This window comes from Pelodiscus sinensis, chromosome 3 (assembly GCF_052426305.1).
Source record: "Pelodiscus sinensis isolate ZL-2025 chromosome 3, ASM5242630v1, whole genome shotgun sequence".
In the NCBI taxonomy this organism is placed as follows: domain Eukaryota; kingdom Metazoa; phylum Chordata; order Testudines; family Trionychidae; genus Pelodiscus; species Pelodiscus sinensis.
Genome location: NC_143054.1, coordinates 166535675 through 166561460, shown reverse-complemented (window position 1 = coordinate 166561460; position 25786 = coordinate 166535675). Strand labels below are relative to the sequence as shown.

The following is a 25786-nucleotide window of genomic DNA, read 5'->3' as shown; positions in this document are numbered from 1 at the left end:
GACACAGCAGTTGTTACCTATTGGTGCCAGATCCACTACTCAAGAGTTCAGGGACAGGAGGTGAGAAAGAATGTGTTATTCACCAAAAGAATCAAGGAGATTTAGACAGATGGAAAATAATTATTCAAGCTGAGATGTGCCTAGGACACAGGGAGGAGATGCCAATAATAATAATGAATACATTATATTTAGAGATGTACAGCCATGGTGAGTGTAAGATTGTATGGTGAGTGAAAGATTGTATTCATTTTAGTATCTTTTCAAAACTCTGTGGTTAGACATGAAGGCATAGCAGAAAAGAAAATGGTATTTTAAATCACTTTATATAAAATATGCGTAAAAATAATATGCACACATGTGCACAAAATGGTACATTGTGCTAGTAACATAAGCGTAACAAGAAAATTGTATGTAAGTGAAACTGAAACACCCTTATAATTAAGTAGCCCAACATTTGAATTAATTTTATTTTCTTACATTTTTGCATAAGCTATGCACGTAAACAAATAAAGCAACATTTTAATCCTTAAAAAGAAAAGCAGTGCTACTGCTTAGCATTCATTTGTAACCTTACAATCTCAACCAATTGTGTTAGCTAGTGCAGAACCAAAAATCTATAAAAATTTAATTCCCATAAGTAACTAAAAACAAATTTCCTAAATTGTTTTGGAAAATCTGTTTTCCATTTCTCCACAACTCTAGTGCACACACAATTGATGGAACATAAACTTTACAGATCATAAAGAAAGTGCCCTACTCTTACACTTTAAAACTTACAATTTTTCTACATTAGTAGTTTATTATTGAAGAGAAGAAAAACCAACATGAATTTGTACCAGGGAAGATAATGTTAACATTTTGAAATTCATATTTGCAATTCATGAGTAATAATTTTAACATTTACCGCTTTCAATCTGTGTTGCTGCAAAATGGAAATATATTTAATGTAACTTTGGATATTTGATATCTCTGGAAGAAAGACATAATGTATAGTAAAATATCGATTTCCGAGATTACGATTATTAAATCTTTCAGTGGAGCTATACATATTTACAAAAGCTGAGGGTCTATCCCAGTGTTCCCTGTAAGGTTAGTGCTGAGTGCTTGGGCAGCTACCCAGGAAAGATTCAGGTGCCGCCCAGCTGATTAGCAAAGCACCCACAGCCAGCAGCATGTGTTTCTACGAGGGATGTTAGATGGCATTTAGTTAAATAATAGTATAACTGCATCAAATTTTAGCAGATACACAATTATTCAATAGCCCCTGGGGTGGGGCCAGCAGCCAGGGATATTTCCTAATATCCAAACTAGACCTCCCCCACTGCAACTTGAGACTATTGCTCCTCCATCTGTCATCTGGCACCACTGAGAATAGCCTCCCTCCATCCTCTTTGGACCCCCTTCAGCTAGTTGAAAGCCACTATCAAATCCCCCCTCAGGCTTGTCTTCAGTAGACTAAATAAGTCAAAATCCCTCAGCCTCTTCTCATAATTCATGTGCTCCACCCTCCCTAGATATTTTGTTACCCTCCACTAGACTTTCTCCAATGTGTTCACATCCTTTCTGTAATGGGGGGCCCAGAACTGGACATAGTACTACAGATGTGGCCTCAGTGCCAAATAAAGGGGAATAATCACTTCCCTAGATATACTGGCAGTGCTCCTACTAAAGTACCCCAATATGCCGTTAGCCTTCTTAACTACAAGGGCACACTGTTGACTCACATCTAGCTTCTCATCCATGGTAATCCCCAAGTCCTTTTCTGCCAACCTGCTGCTTAGCCAGTTGGTCCCACCTGATGGTAATGCTTGAGATTCTTCCATCTGCACTTGTTTTTGTTGAACCTCATCGAATTTCTTTTGGCCCAATCCTCCAATTGTCCAGGTCATGCTGGACCCTATCCCTGCCCTCCAATGTATATACCTCTCCCCCTATCTTAGTGTCATCTGTGAGCAGGTAGGGTTGCCAGATGGTTTAACCAAACATCCCCCTCCCTCCCACCCCACAAAAAACACCAGGGAAAAAATTCTGTTGAGGAAAAAAAAAGGGGGAGACCAAAGTTGTTGAAAAAAAAAAAAGACCTAAGAGTTATTAAGCAAAAAAAAAAAATTTAATCCCCAGCATGGCCCCTTTAAGAAATGCTTTGAGACTTTTTGGCCCTAACAGGCTGTTAGCGGCCGTACCATCTTGTCTCCCTGCTCCAGGCCAGACAGCTCCTCTGTGGAACTAGGTACGCACCCAGTATTATCACCTTCTGGCTGGGAAAAAAATCAGAATTAGGTGTCCGGACAGGACGTGAAAATACCAGACTGTCCGGGTCAATACCAGACACCTGGCAACTCTAGGGGCATGGTGAGGCCAAGCAGGGGTGGGAGTTTATGGAAGAAGTAAGTGGGTGGACAGCAGGGTGAAGCAGAGGCAGGGTGAATTGAGGCCTATGGCAGTAGGATTGTTCTGGGCCCTGCACCAGGGGCACTGTGGAGTGGGGGGAGGTGCTGTCCCAGGCCACATGCCTCCCTTGGAATGGCCCTGGCAGGGCTGACCCCTGGGGCATCCCATTTGATACCAGTTTTCAACTACACATCAAGCTTTTGATTGCTGCCCAATGAACCAAATGATCCATACTTCTTTAACTTGCTGGCAAGAATACTTTGCAAGATCTATCAAAAGCTTTGCTAAAGTCAAGGTATATCACATCCACCGCCATCCCCATATCCAAGGAGCCAGTTCTCATTATAGAAGGTTCATCAGACATGATATGGCCTTAGTAGAACCATGTAGACTGTTCCTGATCACCTTTTTCTCCTCCAAGTGTTTCAAAATGGAGATCTCCCAGCTCATGGGTTGAGTAAAAGCCAATCCCACCCAATAGCTCCTACTAGTGAGTCTCCAGCCACTCTTAGATGTGTAATGCTTCTGCCAGATAGCACCAGCAGCAGCAAGGGCTGGATTCAATATCTAGGGGTTCCTCTCCATCCACCCAACACAGAACTGGCTCAAGTCCCCACCCAGAAACCTGGGAAACTCACACACACCTCTGGGCGCCTCTGGGAGGCAATACTCCGCCTCTCACAAGCACAGAGTCTGAGCATAGAAAAGAAACCTTTAGCAATAGGGGCAGGAAGTAAAGTGGCATTAATTTGGGAAAACACCACAGAGTTCATAACCAAAACCACGAGTAAATGTCCCAGCTCACGTAGGTTTAGCAATGTCCTTTTCCTCTCAAGCACTGAAGTCCAGCAAAGTGTCCCCTTCACATGCACAACCCTTCTTTGCACCCCACTCACAGTCGCTACCCTTGGTCAAGGCAGACCAGAGCTCAGAGGTGAGCTGCAGATTTAACCTCTCATCCTGAGTGGGGGTAGAAGGCATCTCACCCACTCCACTGGTCACTCACCACCTGCTCATCTCATCTTCCTATGGCTTGTGGTGGATTTGGTTCTGGGACAAACCTTGTGATTTCAGCTTTTAGCCTAAAGCACAGACAAGCCACAAGAGATTCCAGCATCCTCTGGAGAATGTTTATATACAAAAGAGACTCCTTATGGAACCTTTCTTTAACTCCATAATTGAAACAGTGGGGAGAAACAGATTGAACCAGTCTTACAGTTCCTGCCTGGCAATCATACAACCTGCTAACTCACCTCCCTGCCCAGCTTAATATATAGGGGTCTGGAAGATGAGCCTCTGCCCATCCAAGTGTATTTACACTGACAGGGTCTCTCCTTTGAACTGAGTTAAACAGTCTGACTTTTCTGCATTCCCGATAACTGCAAACATTGTTGATCATATCTCACAATTCCTGCATTTAGTGTTAACATGGTTAGTGATCCCACAACAGCCAAATTGGTTACAATGGGCAAAACACCTTCTAACAGTTGACTATCTAGAAGGCCTAAGCAAACTGAGTGAACTGTATTTACATAACCATACCCAGGTTTTCCTTCCCATTTGAGTGTGCTGTAATGGAAACATGATTCAGACCCTACTTACAGATGGGAGGGAGTGGAATAAGTAGATGGGAGGGAGTGGTTAAGTAGGATGGCCAATCATGAATATAGTGCTGGGATAAGTTAAATTTAGTTCAGAGTGAGACTCAGACATATGTGGGAACTGGTACCCCCTGAGCAATGCCAGCACACCATACACAAATGTGTAAGGACAGCTCTGATTGGATAAGATAGTACTCAGAAAAGAATGGCTCCTATTAGAAAGACCTCTATAGAGCACAAATTGCCCTCCTCTATGATTTTTCTAGGAACTAAGGTGAGGCTGACTGGTCTGTAGTTCCCTGGATTCCCCTTCTTCCCTTTTTTAAAGATGGGCACTACATTTGCCTTTTTGAGTCATTTGGGACCTACCTCAGTCACCTCAAGTTTTCAAAGATACTGGCCAATGGCTCTGCAGTCATATCAGGCAATTCTCACAGCACCCTCAGATGCATTAGATCCAACCCATGGATTTGTGCATGTCCAGCTTTTCTATATAGTCCTTAACCTGTTCTTTCACAACTCACCTTCTCCCCATATTGTGCTACCCAATGTAGTAGCAGTCAGGGAGCTGACCTGATCTGTGAAGTCTGAAGGGGGAAAAAAAAAAGCAGGTAGTAAGAACTTCAGCTTTTTCCACCTCATGTGTTCCTAGGTTGCCTTCCCTGTTGAATAAGGGTCCTACAGCTTTCCTGACCTTCTTCTTGGTACTAATATATCTGTAGAAACCTTCCTTGTTATCCTTCACATCCCTTGCTATCTGCAACTCCAGTTGTGCTTTGGCCTTCCTGATTATACTTCTGCATGCTGTATAACACTCCAAGCAGATGTCAGAGTGATTGAAATCCCCCATGTGAATCTGCACCTGTGATCTGGAAACTTCTGAAGAAAGCCTCCTCTACCTCATCCTCCAGGTATTTTTTCACACAATACACAATCAACCTGTGGTTCACTTTGCCAGAGGTTGTTGTAAAGGCCAAGATTACAAGGTTCAAAGAGCTAGATAATTTCATGGAGATTAGGTCCATCAATGGCTATTAGCCAGGATGGGCAGGGATGGTGTACCTAGCCTCTGGGAATGGGTGACAGGGGAGGGATCACTTGAAGATTGCCTCTTCTGCTCATTCCCTCTGGGGCACCTGGCATTGGCTACCATCAGAAAACAGACTACTGGTCTAGATGGACTTTTGGTCTGGTCCAGTGTGGCCATTCTTATGTTGTCATAATCAATATGCAGAGGGCGGCTGTGTCTCCATCGTCTTCTGTATCTCCATGATCTTCTCCAAAGTGAGAAAATGCTGCTTCACTACTTTAGAGTTTTATGTAAGGACATTTACTTTGTACACTTTGACATGTGACACTAACTATAATGTCCTTCAACTGTGAACATTTAAATTCATAACAAATAAAATATTATATCCTATAATTTTGCACAACTGCTAAAATGTAATTTGATAAATATTGTAAAAAATGCTTAAAAATAAACATCAATATCCATTGAAATGATTAAACAATAAAAATGGATTTCACCAAGACTAAATAAAAAGTGAGTTTTACTATCACTGAGCTGACTATTAGTGTGGTCTCCTGCATTAAAGAAATACTACTGGGGGTTGAACTCTGAGCACCAATGGGAGTTTTGCTATTGATCTTAATGATCAATAATCTTAATAATCTTAATGATCATTCATAATCTCTTATACAATATATTTTATCATTAATTCTTGCCAAGCTAATGTGAGGGTGTTGGCCAACAAAGCTACTGGGAACTCAATACATTTCAGGGCCTTGGCAAGTAGTAAGTTAACACTGCATCCAGACTTCTCAATGATGGCTTAAAACTTTAGTTAAAGCCAGCAGCACTCTGTCATGTGGATGGCATTGCTTGTTTCCTGAAGACCCAACATTTGTGGCTGTTTGGATATATGGACTATTGTTATTTAATAGCCATGAAAGACCTGGTTACTTTAGCACTTATTATATATTAGAGATGGGTTCATGTAGAGGCACATCTGTATTTAGGACAGAATGTAATGACTGGGACATATACACATTTCCAATACATTAGCATATGAACATGAAATTCAGACCCAAGAAAATATTTGTCTCCCTATGAAGACATCTTTAAAATATGTCCAATGCTGGGGGGAAAGGAGGGAAGAGTCATTTTCTGTCCTACTCTTTTCATACTGGTCTCAGCAATTAAGCCACATTTCAACCTGACACCATTTTGTTTTGAAAAGGCTTCTTATTCATAATAGATTATTTTATGGAGGGAAGGCGGTCCCAGCAAGTCTTCACAGTAGGAAAATTAATTGGTATTAATTTCTAACCAGCCCAAATCAGAGTCAAGAGGCAAGGAGGCTCCCTAAATTCTAATGTCATTTTTAATAAAATCTACCCCTTTTGGATGAAGGGTTTTGTGGAGTGTTTGGTGGAAAAGAAAGCAACTGAGCCACTAGTAACTTATGTTGGAGATGACGTTTTATTGTGCATCGGTGTGTGTGTTTAATATAGGTACGTGTGTGTGCATATCAGCATCGCTCTCCTGCTAGCTAATCCCTCTAGTTTAAAACTCCCTCTTTCCGATACACAGCTCGTCTAGAAGACGATCGGCTCCAAATCAGCGGGCATGTGATGCTGGGTTTATTTGAGGAAGGGATTTATTTCCCCTTTTCTTTTTCTTTCCAGAAGGAAGCCCTGGGAGCACCTCTAACGCCCTGCACGTTTCTGAGAGCGGCTGGCTCTTTGGAGAGGAGCCCTCCGTTGCTCTTTAGCAATTTGGCTTTGCTCCTCCTTTCGCCTCCGAGTAAAGCTAGTCTGAGATTGCAGGGTTTCCGAAGTGGTGGCAGAAGCCTGGACAAGTTGGGGGCGGGGGCGGGCAGGAAAGTAAAGTGGCAGAAGACTTGCTTGCGGGCGCCCTGCGCTGCAGCCCCTCTGCGGGGCGTTTGTCTCTGCAGCCGGGGGGGAGTGGGGGGGTGGCTTGCCCCTGGGGCAGCGCGGGCCAGAGGCGGCGAGCGCCGCGCTTCGGGCACGGCTGTGCCTGCCCAAAGTTCCCGTTTTCTCGGGGCTGCACGTCTTATGATCCATTGTGTCATCGCGCTCCGCTGGAGCGAGGGGAAGGCAAACCCCTCGCAGCCAAATTTGGCACTGCCCGGGGGAGACATGTCAGCGCCGGCGAGCTGCGGCGCCTGCTGAGCGACCCGCGGCGGGGGGGCGGCGAAGATGCGGACTCGCCCTTCGGCGCGGCGCTGAGCCCGTGACCATGCCGACTGGCCGCGCAGCATGGCCAATGGGACGGGGGCGCTCATGCTGAAGTGCGTGGTGGTGGGAGACGGGGCCGTGGGCAAGACGTGCTTGCTGATGAGCTACGCCAACGACGCCTTCCCCGAGGAGTATGTGCCCACCGTGTTTGACCACTATGCAGGTAAGCGGGCGGGCGGGCGGGCTCAGAAGTGCTGAGTAAGAGGCTCCTCCCCTGCCCCCGGAGAACTTTAGAGCAACTTTGCCATTTTCCCACCCGGAGCCTCTCTCCTCCTGCCGTGACCTTCTTCACAAAGTCTGGGTGTTGTACCCCGGCCGCTCCGGCCTCCCGCTCCCAGCCGGGAAGGAGCCTCCCGAGGACAGGACATAGGAAGGATCCTGCCCAGTGTGTGAAACTGCCTGGGGGAGGGGTAGTGCCGCCTATAGAAATGTCTGGACTAGATGGGTTTTTTTTTAATGCAAGTACCCGGAATGGTAGAAACGGGACTTCCAGTGGTGGCGGGTGTCTGGCGAGGGCGACATAACTATGAAACCCATTCTTTCCAAATCGCCAAGTGCACTGCAGATGTGTTCTTGCGCTAGCTTTTTAGACCTGCTTTTTTTTATCTGCTTGTATAATTGAAAACATTCCTCTGAGCCTGTATGCCCTTTCGCTACAGTATTAGCCATGCCTGTATTTTTTTTTCCTTTTACAGTCACTGTTACAGTTGGGGGAAAGCAGTATCTGTTGGGGCTCTATGACACAGCAGGACAGGTGAGTACTTTCAGACTCAGCCAGAACTCGAATCCAGCACCTGCAGGTTTTTATGATTCCAGCCGAAAGCATTTTCCTGAGTAATGGAGGGGTGTTTGCATCTGTTGGGCTGTCTCACTTTAGTACATACGCAACCATGAAAATAACCAAGCCTGGAAGACAATTCAGGCTGGACTCATTGGGGGGTGAGGGAGGGAAATCCGCCCCTGATTCAGTCTAACTCAGGATATTTGTTTATGTCGAACTGCCTCACTATGCTTTAGGGGGTAGCCGAGTTAATCTGTTACAGAAAAAACAACAAATGGTCTGGTATCACTTTATAGACTAACAAAACATGTAGATGGTATCATGAGCTTTCGTGGGCACAGCCCACTTTAACTCCGGTCATCTGAAGAAGTGGGCTATGCCCACGAAAGCTCATGATACCATCTATATGTTTTGTTAGTCTATAAAGTGCTACCAGACTATTTGTTGTTGTTTTTGCCTCACTATGGTGATTTGTAGTAATTGCCCACTTTCATGTGCTGCCTTCAGAAAAACATGATGTTGGGTTTTTAAAAAATTATTCAAACTCTTATTCCACTCAGCTGTGATAGACTTTTTTAGTTTTAAATGGCCAGTTTCTCTTGAGTTCTCTGTCTGGTCCCTTATTGGTGACTGAAGTACATGACTGAAGGGTTCTGATTGGTGGCTAATGGCATCATCTTATATTATGGGAAGGCATTTTGTCTGGTTAGGTTTATTACAGCATCACATCACTTGAATTCCTGAAATCATCATTCTGAGTCCAAACAATTGCAATGACTTCTGTAGCCTGTTTAGATTTGAAACCCTCTTTTGATTTGTATTTTGCTGTGTAAGACTTGTTTCTTTTTTGTTTCAAGCGCACCACATTAGACAGAATCCCATATTAATGGCAGTCTCTCTTCATCATGCTTAATTAAGAAAATTTTAAATAACTAGAAGGCGTTTCCAGCTTATAAAAAGGACATTGTAAAATGAGGCAGTGTCACTTCTTGCCACCTCATTTTATAATGATTTAATTGGTGCCTTAACAAAACAAACTGAATTATTTGTGCTTGAAAGCTTCCAACTACAAATCCTATTGTGAAAGGTGCTTTATCCACCTGTGGTTTTAAAAAACTGTTTATGGCAAACACAGTCTGCCTGAAGTGCAAGGGATCTCCAATATTATTGTATTGCTTTTGGATGACTATGCAAATAAAATGCTACCATTCCTTCAAAAGTTTGTGAATGGGTTTGCTGGTGTCTGGTACAAAAAAGGTTGGGAACCACTGCTTTGGAGGATAGGGTCATAATTCAAACTGGTCTGGACAAACTAGAGAAATGGTCTGTGGTAAATAGGATGAAGTTTAAAAAGGACAAATGCAGAGTACTCCACTTAAGATGGAGCTATCAGTTCCACATACAAAATAGGAAGTGACTGTCTAGGAAGGAGTACTGCAGAAAGGGATCTAGGGGTCAGAGTGGACCACAAGCTAAATATGAGTCAACAATGTGACAGTGTTGCAAAAAAAAACAACCCATGATGCTGGAATGCACTGACAGGAGTGTTGTGAGCAAGACACAAGTAGTAATTCTTCTGGTTCTGGGCACATTTCAAAAAAGATGTGGAGAAATTGGAGAGAGTCCAGAGAAGAGCAACAAAAATGATTAAAGGCCTAGAAAACATGACCTATGAGGGAAGACTGGAAGAATTAGGTTGTTTAGTTTGGAAAAGGGAAGATTGAGAGGGGACATAACAGCTTTCAAATACCTAAAAGGGTGTTACAAGGAGGAGGAAGAATAATTGTTCTCCTTGACCTCTGATGATGGGACAAGAAGCTTAAATTGCAGCAAGGGAGATTTAGATTGGACATTAATCATTTGACAGGAAGTTTTTCCTAAACACTGGAATAAATTGCCTCAGGAGGTTGTCGAATCTTCATAACTGGAGATATTTAAGAGCAGGTTAGATAGACATCTGTCAGGGATGATCTAGATCTGTGGTCACCAACAGGTCGATCGCAAGGCGTCCTGTCTGCCCTGCCCCCATTTCCCTCCCACCCCCAAGAAGCCCCACTACCTACCTCAAGTGAAAATGGAGGTAGTGTCGGGGACGGACAGAAGTCCCGCAGCTTAGTGCCACTTCCGGCGATTCCGGAAGTGTGCTAGGTGCTCTGCCGGGTATACTGTGGGAGGTAGCATCGGCTCCCTGCACCACACAGGAGGGGTGAGTCAGCCCTGGAGCAGGTGCACGTGGGGCGGGTCGGCCCTGGGGCAGGCGCGTGCGTGGGGCTTCCCTGCTCAGGGAGGGGGGTCGGCCCCAGGGCAGGCATGCACGGGGCTTCCCTGCACTGGGGTGGGGGGGATGGCGCCGGGGCAAGCACGCGTGGGGATTCCCTGCGCTGGGAGGGTTGGCCCCCTGAACCAGCATGCGCTCAGGGCTTCCCTATGCGGGGGTGGGGCACGTGTGCGGGGCTTCCCTGCGCTGCGGGGTGGGGGGGTTGGCCCCGGGGCAGGCACGTGCTGGTTTCCCTCTGGGGGGGAGAATCCTGGGAGGAGGGAGATGCAGGGGACTCTCTGCCTCCACTAGCACCCCGCTCCCCAGCCCCCACTCCCCAGCCACAGAACTCTGTCCCAACTCCCCTGTCCCCAGCTACAGAATTCTGTCCCCACTCCCCTGTTCCCAACTACAGAACGCTGTCCCCACTCCCGTCCCCACTCCCCGAACTCTGTCCCCACTCCCCTGTAGCTGTCCCCAACTACAGAATTCTGTCCCTACTCCCCTGTTCTCAGCTACAGAACTCTGTCCTTATTCCTGTCCCCACTCCCCGAACTCTGTCTCCACTGGCACCCCGTCCCCAGCTGCAGAAACCTGTCCCCACTGGCACTCTGTCCCCTGCTGCAGAACCCTGTCCTCTGCCCTCCCAGCACCCTGTTCCCTCTCCTCTGCCCCCAGCTGCAGAACTCTGTCCTCACAACATGTATAATTATAAATGCTTCATTTTAGATTTAAATAGCAATGAATAAAAAACAGACCATTTATTTCATAACTATAAACACGTGATTTTAATTTTATACATCGCATAATTTAAAAATAAACTGTTTATCAGAGTGTGTAAGTAAGGGCTGGGGATAGCAAGTGATGGACAGGAGGAGAATAGAGAGGGTGGGGCTTCAAGGAATGGGCGTGGCGGTAGATCTTCACCTGTTCTGAGATTTAAAAAGTGATCTTGGGTGTAAAAAGGTTGGAGACCACTGATCTAGATGGTGTTTGGTCCTGCCAGGAGGGCAGGGGACTGGACTTGATGAGCTCTCGAGTTCCCTTCCAGTTCTAATATTCTATTATTCTGTTAAGATGTCAAAAGTTTTCAATAGCTATTGAGTTTACACTTAAAACACCTACTTCCTGCAAATCTTCAGATGAAGAAACTGTATCACAAGTTAAATTATATGGAGCTGGTTTGGATGACTTATCTAAAGCAAAATAATTTATAAAAGGCCTGACAGTGCAATGTCTTGAACTTCTCACAAGGAGGCACTGTGCATACTGCAGAACTAAGGTCAAATTTCCTATTTAGATGGTCCATAATTTCCCGTTGCAAGGCCTTTTGAAACATGACTATGTGCTTTTTCATTTCAAATATACATAAACTTTTGTTTATTATGATAATCTAGTCTGATCTGCATAATACAAGCCATAGACATAGCCCAGAAACTAGTGTTTGAACTACAGCAGGGTTGGGGAAATACCGGCCCATGGGCCAGATCTGGTCTGCCAAGATGGGCTGCTACTGCTATATTTACCTATGCCTTGGCAGGTATTGGCAGTTGTACCTCCTGTTAGCTGTGGATCGCTGTTCCCAGGCAGTGGAGCTGTGGGAAGTGGTGTTCTAGTCCGTGCCACTTCTTGCTGCTCACATTAGCTGGGAACGGTGGTCAACGGGAGCTGCAACGGGAGCAATCACTGGTACCTGTGGAAGGTGCAGGTAAATATAGTAGCGGTGGCCTGCCAGGGCTAACCCTGGCAAACTGCTGCAGTTTTATTGCCCTCCCCTGAACTAGAGTCTGTTTCACACAGATATCCATCTGAAGCAAAGTAAACAACATTCACCCAGTTATTTCATGCCCAGTGAAAGCATATTTTGTGTGAGTGGCAAAACTCCTACTAGCAGAGGCAACAGAAATCAGTATCTGACCTGGTCTCATTTCCAGCAAGACAAAATCATTTATGAAGGGTTTTTATTTTTCTTTTGTTTTGTAGATCAGAAAGTCATATTTTATGACTGATGTCATTGATGTAAATACAGGCGAGTAGTGTAAAAATAAAAGGAAAGTTATTTAGTGTTTCCTTTACCAATCCTGTTGTGAGACTCAAATTAAGTCTTTCCTATAATGTCAAAAATGTAATATATGGAATATTTTAAAAAATATATTCATGAAAATAGGTCATTTGACTTAATAAAATATTTATTAACATTCTAAAACCTCTTTTAAGTACAGTAAATATAAAACTGCACGTTTTTGATAGAGCTTAGTGTTAGGTGACATCTGAAACCACTCTCTCTGTTTGTTACTATTGTAGGGCGCTGATAGTGTACAGCTTTGTCTCAATATTCTGTACATTTCTGTGTTGCAAGTATGGCAGTATAGAACCTGAGCACCCTATGTCTTCCTGTGTAACTGGTGCAGCATTGGGGAACCTTTTTTTTCATCAGGGTCCATTGACCACAGAAAAATCAGAGGCCACACAAGTAAAAAGCAAACAACCCCCCCAACCAACCAAACCCCCTCATTCTCACCTGCTCCCAAGTGAGAAACCAACAACATCATCAACCAAAACTACCTCATTCTCACTCAACTCAGGGCGCTGTGGCTTGCCCAGTTGTGGCCACCCAATGCTCTCACTTCATCCCAATGGGGGGAGGTGCTGAGGCTTGAGGTTTCCCCCCACAGCAGGGTGAGCTGCTTGCATTCCAGCCTCAGTGGGGTAGGCAAGACTTCGGGCTTTTAGCCTGTGGCTCAGACTTGCCATGGACTGGATCAAATTAATCAGGGGGTTGGATCTGACCTGCAAGCTGGAATTCCCCACCACTGAACTACTGGGATGCACCACTTAATACGTGGCAAGGAGATAAAGTGAGTTACTCATGATTTATCTCAGGCAAAGGTAGTTAGTGTTAGGAGTCTGGATCTGAGTACCAATTCAAAGAAACTGGTAACGTTTTTTAGTCCTCCGAATTTAAACTTTGAAACTGTTATCTGTTGGAATTCCTCTGGAATCAGAGGACCAGTTCCTGCAGCGTTTACTCAAGCATGATGATTCACTTGACTTAGGGTCAGTGAATCTAAAAAATAGGGGTTAAAAAATGAGGAGAGGTTAAAGCAACTGGGACTTTTCAGTTTAGAAAAGAGGAGACTGAGGGGGATGTGATAGAGGTATATAAAATCATGAGTGGTGTGGAGAGGGCAGATAAAGAAAAGTTATTTATTAGTTCCCTAATAGAAGAACTAGAGGACACCAAATGAAATTAATGGGTAGCAGGTTTAAAACTAATAAAAGAAAGTTCTTCACACAGCGTGTAGTCAACCTGTGGAACTCCTTGCCAGAGGAGGCTGTGAAGGCTAGGACTATAATAGATTTTAAAGAGAAGCTAGATAATTTCATGGAGGTTAGGTCCATAAAAGGCTATTAGCCAGGGGATAAAATGGTGTCCTTGGCCTCTGTTTGTCAGAGGCTGGAGAGGGATGGCAGGAGACAAATCGCTTGATCATTGTCTTCGGTCCACCCTCTCTGGGGCACCTGGTGCTGGCCACTGTTGGCAGACAGGATACTGGGCTAGATGGACCTCTGGTCTGACCCAGTACGGCCGTTCTTATGTTCTTATAAGTGGGCTGTAGAATTTTTATGGTATGTTTATGGGGGGGGGTGTCTCAGAAGGAAAGATTGAGAACCTTGTGGTAACAGAAATGTTCCTTTAAAGCTTCTAAAACAATATTAAAATAGAAAAGTTTAAAGCACTATAGATACTGCTTTTGGGTGTTTCCATGTTGGTTACTCCAGGCTACTTCCTAAATATTTCTGCTGCTGACTGATAGTTTAATAATATACTTCATAGGCCAATTATAAAACTATCTCCACTGAAATTTCTCTGATTTACACCAGCTCACAATTAGGGATGTAAGTGACTAGTTGACAGTCCGATAAGCAGAAGCTTATTGGATAGTCGACTAGTCCCTCAACTAGTCACTTCCCCCTTCACTGCCTCTAGCAGAGGCAGTGGAGGGGCAGCAGGAGCCGGTGCTGGGGAGTCTCCGCAGGGGACAGGGAGGTAGCAGGGACCAGGTGCAAGCCACGAATCAGCTGATTCCCAGCTCACGCCCAGTCCCAGACGTTGTGCCTCTGCAGCGGGGAAACCTGGCATGAGCTGGGACAGCTGATTCCTGGCTTGTGCCAGGTCCCCCCCCCCCCCCCCCGCTGCGTTCCCCCCTTTTTCACATTTAAGGCCGGTGAACAGCTGGGGGGACCCAGCGTGAGCCAGGAATCCATCTCATGCCGGGTCCCCCACTGTGCTTCAGCCTTTTAAATGTGGCTCTTAATACATTTAAAAGGCAGAGGTGCAGCGTCTGGAAATGGACGCGAGCCAGTGGAAGCTGATTTCCATCTTGCGCCCGGTCCCTGCTACCTTCCCGCCCCCCGCGGATACAGTGTTGGGGGAAGCTAACATCACACTTGTAGCTCCCCCACTTATTGACTAATCGAACTACATTTAACATCCCTACTTACAATCCATCCTTACATTTTGACTTAGTGGAGCGGGTGATTTCCTGTCCCTCCCACTCCAAATTGGCTTGCCATAAAATACTGTCAGCCCTGTAGCTAGGGTTGCTAATCCTCCCGGCTTGGCCAGGAGTCTCTCTTATCCAGTTCAGATAATGATGGGGATTTGTATTCCAGTAGCACCCAGCAGCATCAATCAGTATCTGGGTGCTGTTGGACAAGGTGTATAAGCTAATATAGAGAGGGCCCTTCTTGCAAACACTTAGGCACATACTGTACTTAACTTTGAGTATTCGCACTGAAGTCAAAGGCATTTATTAAGGTCTTAATGTAGGCCTTGTAATGGAAATCCTTTCTTGAAATCAATGTGATCAGGTTGTTAACAGTTGAGCACATGTTTTTGCAAGATTTGAGCCTACATTACATAAGGCGCAAAAAGAAGTTACTAAGAAGCGAATTTAAATAAGATGCTAATTACCTTACCCATTACAAAGATAGCTTCCCCAATTATCACCCCAGTATCATTATCTCATAGATACTAACTCTCTCCCTACCCCCCCCTTCTGTTCTAAATCTGATTGTCAGTTTTATAATGTGTTCACTTTTTTTCATTGTATTCCTTTGGTATATATGGTCATAACAATTCTCTTCCAGAATTTGATCTGAGGAAGTGGGACTGGCCCACGAAAGCTCATCACCTAATAAACCATCTTGTTAGTCTTAAAAGTGCTGCATAGTCCTCTCTCTTGTTTCAGGAAGAAGCTAGGGGCATGCATGAAGGAGAATAAGGGTAATGGTGACATAAAGGCATGGTTACCTAGTGAAGCTGTGTACACAATCTGCTAAATGAGATTTTTGTTGTTGTTGCTATAAATAGAGATAGTAGTGATTTCTATAATCCCTGTCAGTGACTTCTCTAGCCATTATCAGATGGTCCATATCAGCCATTATTTTTCTTTTCAGTGTTGCATTGATTAGATAATGCAATACATCTTTTCTGGTTAGGACACTTTTGTGTGTTGGAAGATGGCTTTCCTCCCTTACAATCCATTTACTCTTAGCTGGCCCTGAAATGGAGTCTTGGGCAAAATACAACCCTGGAACATGCAAGTGTAACTCTCTCGAACACTGGGCCATAACAGTTAACAACTGGCATCTCTATTATTGTCAAACTTGAAGAAAACTGGCTATTTTAGTAGACGAATTATAGCAATTATCACTTCTTTCTCTAGTTAGCTTCTGAGCTGCAGCTGGCTTATGTACCCATTGTTGGGCACACATTGCCCCATGGGTATTTTGTCTCCTCAATCTGCGTATAGCACGTGATATGCTCCCTCAAATGGTTGGTGTGTGCAGGGAAGCAATTAGCGTGTGGAAATGTGTGTAGAGATTACATTAAAATGAAAATGTGCCAAATGTGTGGTTTGCAATTTAAGCCTTGCAGTATCTACAGGGCAACAAACAAATGTCATTTTGTGAATTCTTTTGCTGGATCAGGCTGAGAATTATAGGGGAGATAGTGAAAGCCAGATATCCTCTGTTTTAGTTCAGGGAATAATAAAAACTGTAGGTTGATTTTAAAAATGCTTTTTGAAGAATAATTCTTATGCTGTGTTTTCCATCTAATAATTTCAAACATCAGTTCAACAAGAATCCCAACACCCTGTCCTCAGAAGGGGAAAATTTGAGGATCAGAAATACTAAGGCCTTCATTTTCAAAAGTGCCTATTAAATTTATATGGTATATTTGAGACACCTGAAGCATTTCTGCCTCTCCCCCACCCCTCAGTTTGTGCAAAGAGGTAGCAGTTCTTTTTGAAAATCTGGTTGTGGGTATCTTTTAATTGAGTACAGAAATATAATGGATGTTTTTGAAAACTACAGATCGAAATTATTTTCTCTAAAGTCACAAAATAAGGGGCAGACCTGAGTAATGACCACAGAGCCAGTTAACCCAGTGTGAGAGGCCCTTCTGTAAAACCCTGATAGCTAAAGAATACAAATTAAATGTTTGAAATACATTTCTGGAATCTCTGATTGAGAGACCCTACTACTTAACAGACTGTTTCATTCTCACTATACAGTCAAGTACAAATTCTACTTTTTAGATTAAAAGTAACTAGATGTCCTTGAATTTGAGATCAAGGTCTATCTGAGCTCCATTCTTAGGTCATACAGGTTTTTGTGATGCCGAGCTAATACACTGTGCACCTACCATAAATTTAAAAGACAGTATTGAACACAGTAATTATTGATCTGTCAGTACAACACTTCCACCTGTTTTTTTATTTCTGAATTGATTTTAACTCATCACATCTACACTCATTTAATAAAGGATAATATGCAGCTATATCATATATCAAATAAAAGGGCCAATTTCATCCCTCTTATCTCCTTGAGTTAAGGTGGTTTAAAAGTTCAGCCAATTGTGGTTGAGATTATACCAAACTTTGAGAATTTCATGCAGGTTTGTAACTTACTCGTATGATCTGAATCTCTGGTTCTAAAATAAAAAGTAATCCATTTTCTGGAGCCAATTTTCAATCCCAGCCAAAACCTGATCTGGACCTGAATACATCTCTTTCAGCTCAGGTCCACTTTCCATAGTTAGATCACATTACTTATGAGATTCTGTGGCCTGCACTGTGCAGGGGGTCAGACTAGATGATCATAATGGTCCCTTCTGACCTTAAAGTCTATGAGTCTTCTTAGTGTATATATAAAGGGCTGACCCAAATTTCTTTGAAGTCAACGGGATTCTTTCCATTGTGTTCAGCATCAGGCCCTACATCAAGATCAAAATGGCAGTCAGTTTAATTTGACAAAATATTAATAACTGATAATTGTAAACATTCAAAAATCATGAGTCAGCTCCATGCCTTTTCCAATTCATGATCCTTTTGGGGAAAAAAATCCACCTTTTTGTCTTCTGATTTTGAGTCTTTAGGGTTAATGTTGTCAATGTTTTTCCTCCACATCTATGAGGGCTAGAAATTCACCTTCACCTTTAATTTACAGCTGTGATTCTTATGTACCGTATATACTCGAGTATAAGCCGAGTTTTTCAGCACAGTTTTTGTGCTGAAAAATGCCCCCCTCGGCTTGTACTCGAGTCAGCATCTCGAGAACTGAGGCGGGCAAAGCCTCAGAGGCGCGGGGAACCGCCGCTGCTGCCGCTTCAATCTGGGTGCCTGTGGTCTGCTGGGGACCGTCCCCAGCAGACCACAGGCTCCCGGACTGAAGCCGCAGCCGCGGGGGGTCCCGCGCCTCTGAGGCTTTGCTCTGGCAAAGCCTCAGAAGCGCGGGAACCCACCCGGTGCCCCTGGTCTGCTGGAGACGGTCTCCAGCAGACATGGGGCACCGGAGCAGCTTTCGCCCCGACTTCCGGGGCTAGACCCGATATCTATCTTCATTTTTTACATTTACCAGTAGCTGCCTCATTTCCTACCCTAGGCTTATACTCGAGTCAATACTTTTTCCCAGTTTTTTGGGGTAAAATTAGGTGCCTCGGCTTATATTCGTGTCGACTTATACTCGAGTATATACGGTAATCATAAGTCCAGCAGCTGGGGCTTTAAGAATAATATTAGGTCTCATGAGACTTGCAATAACAATCACAAGAGTTAGCAACACTTATGAATATTACTATTTCTAGAATGCATATTTTGTAGTGAGCCTCAAGCATTACTTTTTCTAACTCAATTTTTTTGACACACATACAAAACCCTAAAAAAACAAGCCCACCATCACCACTTCTTTTTGTAATCTTATTGAGAAACTGGAAAGAATGAGAGAGCCCATTTCATATTAGTTGGAGTTTGGAATTGAATGACCTGTTTCTGTTATAAGTATTATTTTTCATAAAGATTGTTGTTTGACTCATGTTGCTACTAGAGTAATAAATTCTTCAGTTGTGCTATGCTGCCTATTCTGTTGCAGTAAATGCAGTAACTCTTTTTGCGATAGCCAGCACTTGGTGATTTGCATATAACAGTAATGGGCAACCTACACTAGTGAGTGGGTCACAGGAGTGACTCTCCTTCATCTCAGTGGGCTACAAGATTGTCGTTACAAAGACAGTCTCCTGGGAGAGAGTAGATTTACTAATTGCACTTGTGTATCTAGAATTTTCAAGGGGTCCCAAATGAATCGTGGTAGCACTTTGATTGGATGCAGAGGGAGCACACAACTCTCATAGTGTTGTGTGCAATCAGCACGCACTTCCCTTCATGTGTCCTTGCTTTACTTGTGTGTCATTTTAGTAGCACCAATTGGAAAAACAACACTGATGGAAACCAGTGGAATTGGGCAACTCTGTAGGTGGACAACAGTGAACAAAATGTCTTGTGGGCCGCACATAGAGCCCCGGTGGCCTGCATGCAGTCTGCAGACCACAGGTTGCTCACTGGCATGTAACAAAACACTGTTTATCTTCCAGAGCAAAGGTATATGAGCATCAAAGGTAAACTTGGTGCTTTATAGGCAAAGCACAAACAGAATCCTGCCTCAAGTAACTTGCAATCTAAATTACATAGCACGGCCAGAGATAAGAGTGAATGCTGAGGGATCATCATCATTTAAACTGCAGAGCTGCAGCGGAGTTAGCTCCCAGGGCTGGCGTGAGCTGGGACTAAGCAGTCCCAGTTTGTACCAGCTCTGGGACACTACCCAGCAGGTTCTTACTACATTTAAAAGGCAGAGCCACAGTGGGGTTAGCTCCTGGGCTGGTGCGAGCTGAGACTGCTTAGTCCTGGCTCACACCGGCCCCGGGAGCTAACCCCACTGTGGCTCTGCAGTTTAAATGTAGCAGGAGCCAGAAATTCCATTGACTACTCAATTAGCTGATTAATTGCAATTTAATATCCCTTGCATGAATATCTGCATTCCTTTTCCTGGTTTGTAGTTCTGCAAGAACAGATTCCTGCCACCACACAGCCATGACATCCAGGATGCTCCATGCTGGTGCTTGTCTGCAACCCTGGAAACTAATGGAGCTCATGAAACTTGAACTCAGGGTCAAGTGTGCTGCCCACTCTGAGGTCTGCTCACCACACTGGCCACGCAGGAAGTGAAATTCATATTTTCCCAGGGCTTTTCCTGTTCACCTGGAGAGCAGTAGAGTTCTAAGTCATGGCCAGACCAGTCCATGCAGGGCACTGTGGGACACGTCTGGGAAGCCAAGGACATCTGTTTTCGCAGCACTGTGTCTGCACTACTGGAAAGTTGACCATACAAGATTCAATTTAGCTGTTACTCCTCGTGAAAGCAGGAGTACAGAAATCAACTTTAACAGCCCTTAAAATCGATGGGATGGGCTTGGTAGTGTGGACTCATTGTTTAGAAAATCAACCTAATGCAGCTAAATTCAGCCTAAATTCCCAGTGTAGACCAGCCTTAGATCCATTTATCTTATAACTGGTTTTAAATGGCTTAGTGTTGGAATGATTTTGTCTTTATTGGTAATAGGGTCTTTCCCTGTGCCAGACCTATTAGATCACTGAGTCTGTCTCCCAGCATGAGTTAGATATAGTTCCTAAAGAGAATGCTCGTCTGGTATTGGATAATACACTACTGCAGCACACTTCATTTGTTCCACACCCTCTAGAAAAGGTTGCTTAGCCCCCAGGCCCTATGGCTATGTCTACACTCGCGGCTTCTTGCGCAAGTACAGCCGTTCTTGCGCAGGAATCTGCAGAGCGTCCACACTGCCCGCCCGCTCTTGCGCAAGTAAATTTACAGTATGGCGTGGTAAGAGAGGGCTCCTTGCGCAAGAGCTATGCTCTTTTTTGACAGGTGTAAGCCCTCTTGCGCAAGAGCTCTTGCGCAAGAGGGCAGTGTGGATGCTCAGCAGGGATTTCTTGCCCAATAAAGCCCTATTGCTAAAATGGCCACCAGAGCTTTCTTGCGCAAGAAAGTGTCCACACTGCCATGGGTGAGCTGTGCTTTTGCGCAAAAGTTCTTTCACAAGAACCCTTGCACAAGATGTTCCTGCACAAGAAGCAGCGAGTGTAGACTTAGCCTTTGAGTGCTGGTACAGTAGCTGTCAGAGATGTCTATAGTGCACCCAACCTCCCAGGAGACAAGAACTGAGTTGAAAGATAAAGTTCTGACCATCCTGTTGTTCTTAGAGTATAGCATTTTTTACGTTACTGTTGAACAACTCGGTGAGTGTCATGTATTTATATTCAAAGTCCAAGAGAGTGATAGTTGCTAGTTAGAATGAGGTTCTTCAAAGGGCTGTCAGAGCTGAGTGGATCTCACTGCTTCTCCTTTCTTAAAAAAATTCTCTGCTGAGTAGTTGAATGAATTTAGCTAGCATTGACCCTTGAGTTGCAAATTTTGGTTGGATGTATTCCTGGAGGATACATCATGTGATAGTCTTCAATTAAAAAGATCAATTTTTGAATCCTGGAGACTCCAGGGCAATCCTGGAGGGTTGGCAACCATGGATTGACCCCATGCATAACACTTCCCTCCTTCTTCTCCTTCCCTTGTATTTGTCCCAGGACAGTCTCCATGTTGTTGGCAAGGCTGTAGGCTCAAACATAACATGAACCATGCAGTGCTGGTCAAGAGGATACTGAGCATCATTGAGGCTCAGAGCTTGTTTTAGAAAGCCGCAGACTAATTCATTCTGTGACAGATCCGCACCCGAGTAAACTGTTCCCCACCATTATAGTACTGGAGTATCTTAGTATAGGTTTGAAACTCAGAAGTAGCTCCTCACATGAGGTACTTGCTGGGGTGTTAACCAGCCATAGTGTGGAACGTCTAGAACAGCAGTTCTCAAACTTCATTGCTCCATAACCTCCTCCTCACAACAAAAATTAGTACATGACCCAGGTGGGGGCAGGGGGAGGCAAGGCTTCAGTCTAAAGGCTTCTGCCTTGGGACGAGGGCATGTAACCTTAACCCTGGGCGGGCCCCGGGGGTGGCTCTTGGGCTTCATTCCTGAGTGGTGGGTCTTGGGCTTCAGGCTTTGCTGGGGCCCAGGGCCAACGGATTGCGACTAGGAATGTTAGACAGCACGTAATGGAATAGTCATGTAACTGCATGGCAACCCGGGTAGAGGCAGCAGCACGGGGTGCAGGGGCAAATGGCACCGCGGAACTGGTGCTCAGGGGAACCAGCTTTTAAGCCGGCTCCCCCCAAGCACTAGCTCCTGCCCACCGCCACCGCCTCCTCCACTGCCTCTGTAGGAGGCAGCAAGGGGGAACAGGTGGACCTGTGGAGCTGGCATATACGGAGAGCTGGCTCCCCACACGTATCGGCTCCTGCCTGTTCCCCTCACCTTCCACACTGCTGCTTCTCTATCAGAGGCAGTAGCAGGGGGTGGGGTTGGGGTGGAGAGCAGGCGGGGGAGATCCAGCTCTTAAGCCAATTTCTTATAGGCACTGGCTCCAGCTCCTCCCTCCCCCATGTTACTGCTTCTGATACAAAGGCAGCAGGAGAGGGGATGCATGTAGTCGACAAATTAACTGATAGGACAAGGCTCATTGGTTAATGGTGTAGTTGCCTACACGTTGACATCCCTGATTATGACCCACTTTGGGATCCCGACCGACAGTTTGAGAACCCCTTGTCTATAGAAACATTAAACTGAGCTCCTCTCTCAGCTATCTTCTTAAGGTTGAACAATAAAAATAAGAGTTGCTCCATCAGTTCTAGCTCTCAAATAATGTAAGAGCTATTTTCATGGGTCATGATCCTCAAGTAGTGAACATGGCTCTAGCTCTTCTGGGCCAGATTCTCAGATTTCAGTTTGGTGCATTGTGTTGCAGACTCCAACACATTTAAAAAAATCTGCCACTGTGGATTTCTATGATTGTTAGTGGCTGTCTATAATTAACAGTGGCGGCATTACACACCATGTAAGTGACATTCACAAGAGATTGTATGGTATGGACCAAACCCTGAGTCCAGCCTCTGCTCAGGCTGAGCAGAAGAAATCCTCCAATGCTCTAATGACTGCAGTGCCATAGATGCTGTATCGAATCTGCTTTACACTGAAGTAGATTTCACTGGCCTTTCTGTATATCCCCACATGATGAAGGGCTGGAAAATTCATGCAAGAATAGATTGTTTGAGTCCCTCCACCCCTGCTAAGCAGGAAACTCAGGCAGAATGATGTTCTGTGTCATGCAGGGAGGTCAGACCTCCACCCCAGCATCCATTTCCCATCCATGCCCAGGGAAGTCATAGAATCATAGAGCTGGAAGGGACCTTAGAAGACCAGCAAGTCCAGGCCCCTGCCCAAGGCAAGAGCAATCCCAATTAAATCAACCCAGCCAGGGCTTTGTCAAGCCGAGACTTAAGTCACACCAGTTTAACTTCCAGGGGACCTCTCTGACTACAGAGGAGGTGGCTGGACTTCGTCCGAAGGCTTAAATTTACCTCCCCAAACAACCCTTCTAGTCAGAGTCCAAAGAAAAAGCAAGGTTTGTTCTGGGGACTCTCATGGTGGCTGGGGTAGGGGTAGTTCTACAAACTACTCTGCCAACTCATAGACTGGAATAGCAGCTGTGACCCTTGCACGATGCCTATGTGGGGCTACAGCGGCTGCATAATGGTGAGTGCAGGGAGCGTGCCCCATCCTTGTGGTCCATCCCAGTTCTTTCAGTGGTGAGCCATGCACAGCGGATAGAGAGGTCTGCCACATCGCATATCAAGGGGAACAGAGAGTTGCTGGGTTCCTGATTCATGGCCACCACACCCTCTTCCCAAGCTGTGCATAGATAGGCCTGTAAGTTTCACCCAATGTGATTATTATAAATGCCACTGGTCTCTTCCAGTTGTGTTAGTTTCAATATATTTAAGCTTAACAGGCAGCTTCTTCCAGCTGCATGTGTCTTTTATAGAGAAACTACTCAGACATGTAAATAATCCCACTCTTACAAATGCTTCAGAATAAAATTGTATCAAATCATAAATCAAATGGGTTTTTTTCATTGTATAATTCATCCCACTTTGGAGGTGGATTTTGGGTATTCTTATTTCCTTCTATAATACAGTAAAGGAGCACTTACCCTGTGCTCTGTGTCATTGCCATACATTAAAAATACATGACTGCCACAAATTGGCAGCTTTTCGGCTTCCCCGTGAATCTAATATTAACCAATCCTAATCTGGGCAAACAGATCACTTGCTCCACAAACACAACCAGGAACCTGAGAAAACAGGTGGGATTTGCTGTGTGCTCTTTCCCTAAATACTTGTCATAGGTCAAAAGAACTTGTTTTGCATGCGGAGAAAATAAACTTTAAATAAAGAAAATAAAGTCTCCACGCTGAGGCTCAGAGACTTGCTGTGGGGCTGGAGTGGAAGCACTGGCTCGCAACGCTGCGGGAGGAAGCCCAAAGCCTCAATGGGATGGATTCAAGGGGCTGGATCTGGCATATGGACTGTAGGTTCCTCATTTCTGAAATAAAATGTGAAGATTTCAGGAAGCAGGAATATTAAATGCAACAGCCAGCATGATGGGCGGGAGGGGGGCAGCCTTGAGCCAAACTGGTGCATCTGAACACTGCTAGAATAGGAGTAACACAGAGTACTGTCAGATAAATTCTGCTTTCATTTAGCGATTGGGGCCTGCTTCATGAGTTCCACATTTGGCTGCTCTCCCTCTGGTGGTGCCTCTTGTGACAGTTTATCCCCATTCCATGCAAGTGGTTGGGGACTAGATAGAGCCAAAGCTGAACGTGTCCAAGCCAGGTCTATACTAGACCTAACAGCTCAGCTTAAGGTACACAACTCCAGCTATGCAGAATATGTAGTTGGAGTTAGCTTACCTTACGCCAAGCTTGGCGGTGTCCCTACAGCGGGAGGCTGATGGGAGGAAACACTCCCGTTGGTTTCCTTTACTCCTCAGAAGAGCAGGAATGCCAGATGCTGGTGAGAGCACCTTCTGAGTTTGACTAGACTCGCTAAATTGAACTCTGGAAGATTGATCCCAGCAGCATCAATCTTCCTCAGAGTGAAGACGTAGCCTCAGTGAGCCTGTGCACCAGGGAAGTAATTTGTACTAGAGAAAGACTGCTCACAGAGTGCTTTCCCACCCCTTCAGAGCAAGTGAGGAAACAGAAAGCAGACTGTGACTAGGTGAAACACAATCTTGCTCCTGGGACAGCATAAATACACTCTGACCCTTGATCAGGGTTTATAGCAAAGCTGCAACTTAGCCTTTTATTCTGGGTAACTCTGTTGAAGCCAGTGGAACTATCCTGGACTTGTCCTGGTGTAACTACAGTCCTGTTTAGCTATCTGACATGCACACCAGACACTAGAGATAATACTGTCCACTTACTGTTGAACAGATCTAAAAATATCACACTACCCCTTTTTAAATGAAAATGTTCTTACACAGGAAGACAACTATTGGTGGTATAATCTTTCCTTAACTCTTCAGAGATAGCTTTGAAATAAACTCTGAATGATAAAAATAAAACAAAGTGACTCATCTCAAGTGAGGATTTCTAGATGTTCAGTGCCAACCACTACTAGGGAAATGGATTATAGTTTAGATTTGCAGCTGGGGTTTCTCTTCAGAAGCCAGCACTTATAAGTGTATGTGCTTCACTGATACTCTTTGAACAGCAGTAACAGTTACCCTTCACTAGATGAAGGTTGGATTCCTCCAGCAGCTTTGCCTGATATCTATTTTTGGTTTGCCTTCTAAAAACAGCTGGTTCTGATTTGAGAGCCTCCTCTTATGATTGCTGCCATAAGCCACGAAAGCAACAGATGGTTACTAACAGATCACAAAACCAGAACTGCTAAGTTGCTGTGTTTCTCCACCGTAATGGAAGTTTTATTCTTAGAAAACATTTACTCTACACTGTATACATTCCCATGGCATAAAAGAGATAGTTGAGAGAGACCCTGCATTAATGTTATATAATTTGATCGGAGACTTTAAATTCCTCCCCTAGACTGTAATATAGAGGAAGTGTAACGGTGCACACTCATCTCTCATGAGTGCCTCCTGTCCGGTGAGTG

General features: G+C 44.7%; 1 protein-coding gene across 2 annotated transcripts in view; it reads left to right on the top strand.

Moving 5' to 3' along the window:
* The first annotated feature begins 6818 nt into the window (after positions 1 to 6818).
* Positions 6819 to 25786, top strand: part of RHOQ (ras homolog family member Q) — a 44898-nt gene continuing 25930 nt past the window's right edge. The window contains exons 1-2 of one of the 2 annotated variants that reach the window (XM_006125483.5): positions 6819 to 7416; positions 7949 to 8007. In XM_006125483.5, coding sequence (XP_006125545.1) covers positions 7275 to 7416; positions 7949 to 8007 — 201 coding nt within the window. In that variant the 5' untranslated portion in view covers positions 6819 to 7274. The remainder of the gene's footprint in view (positions 7417 to 7948; positions 8008 to 25786) is intronic. The other variant, XM_006125482.5, reaches the window with a different exon arrangement.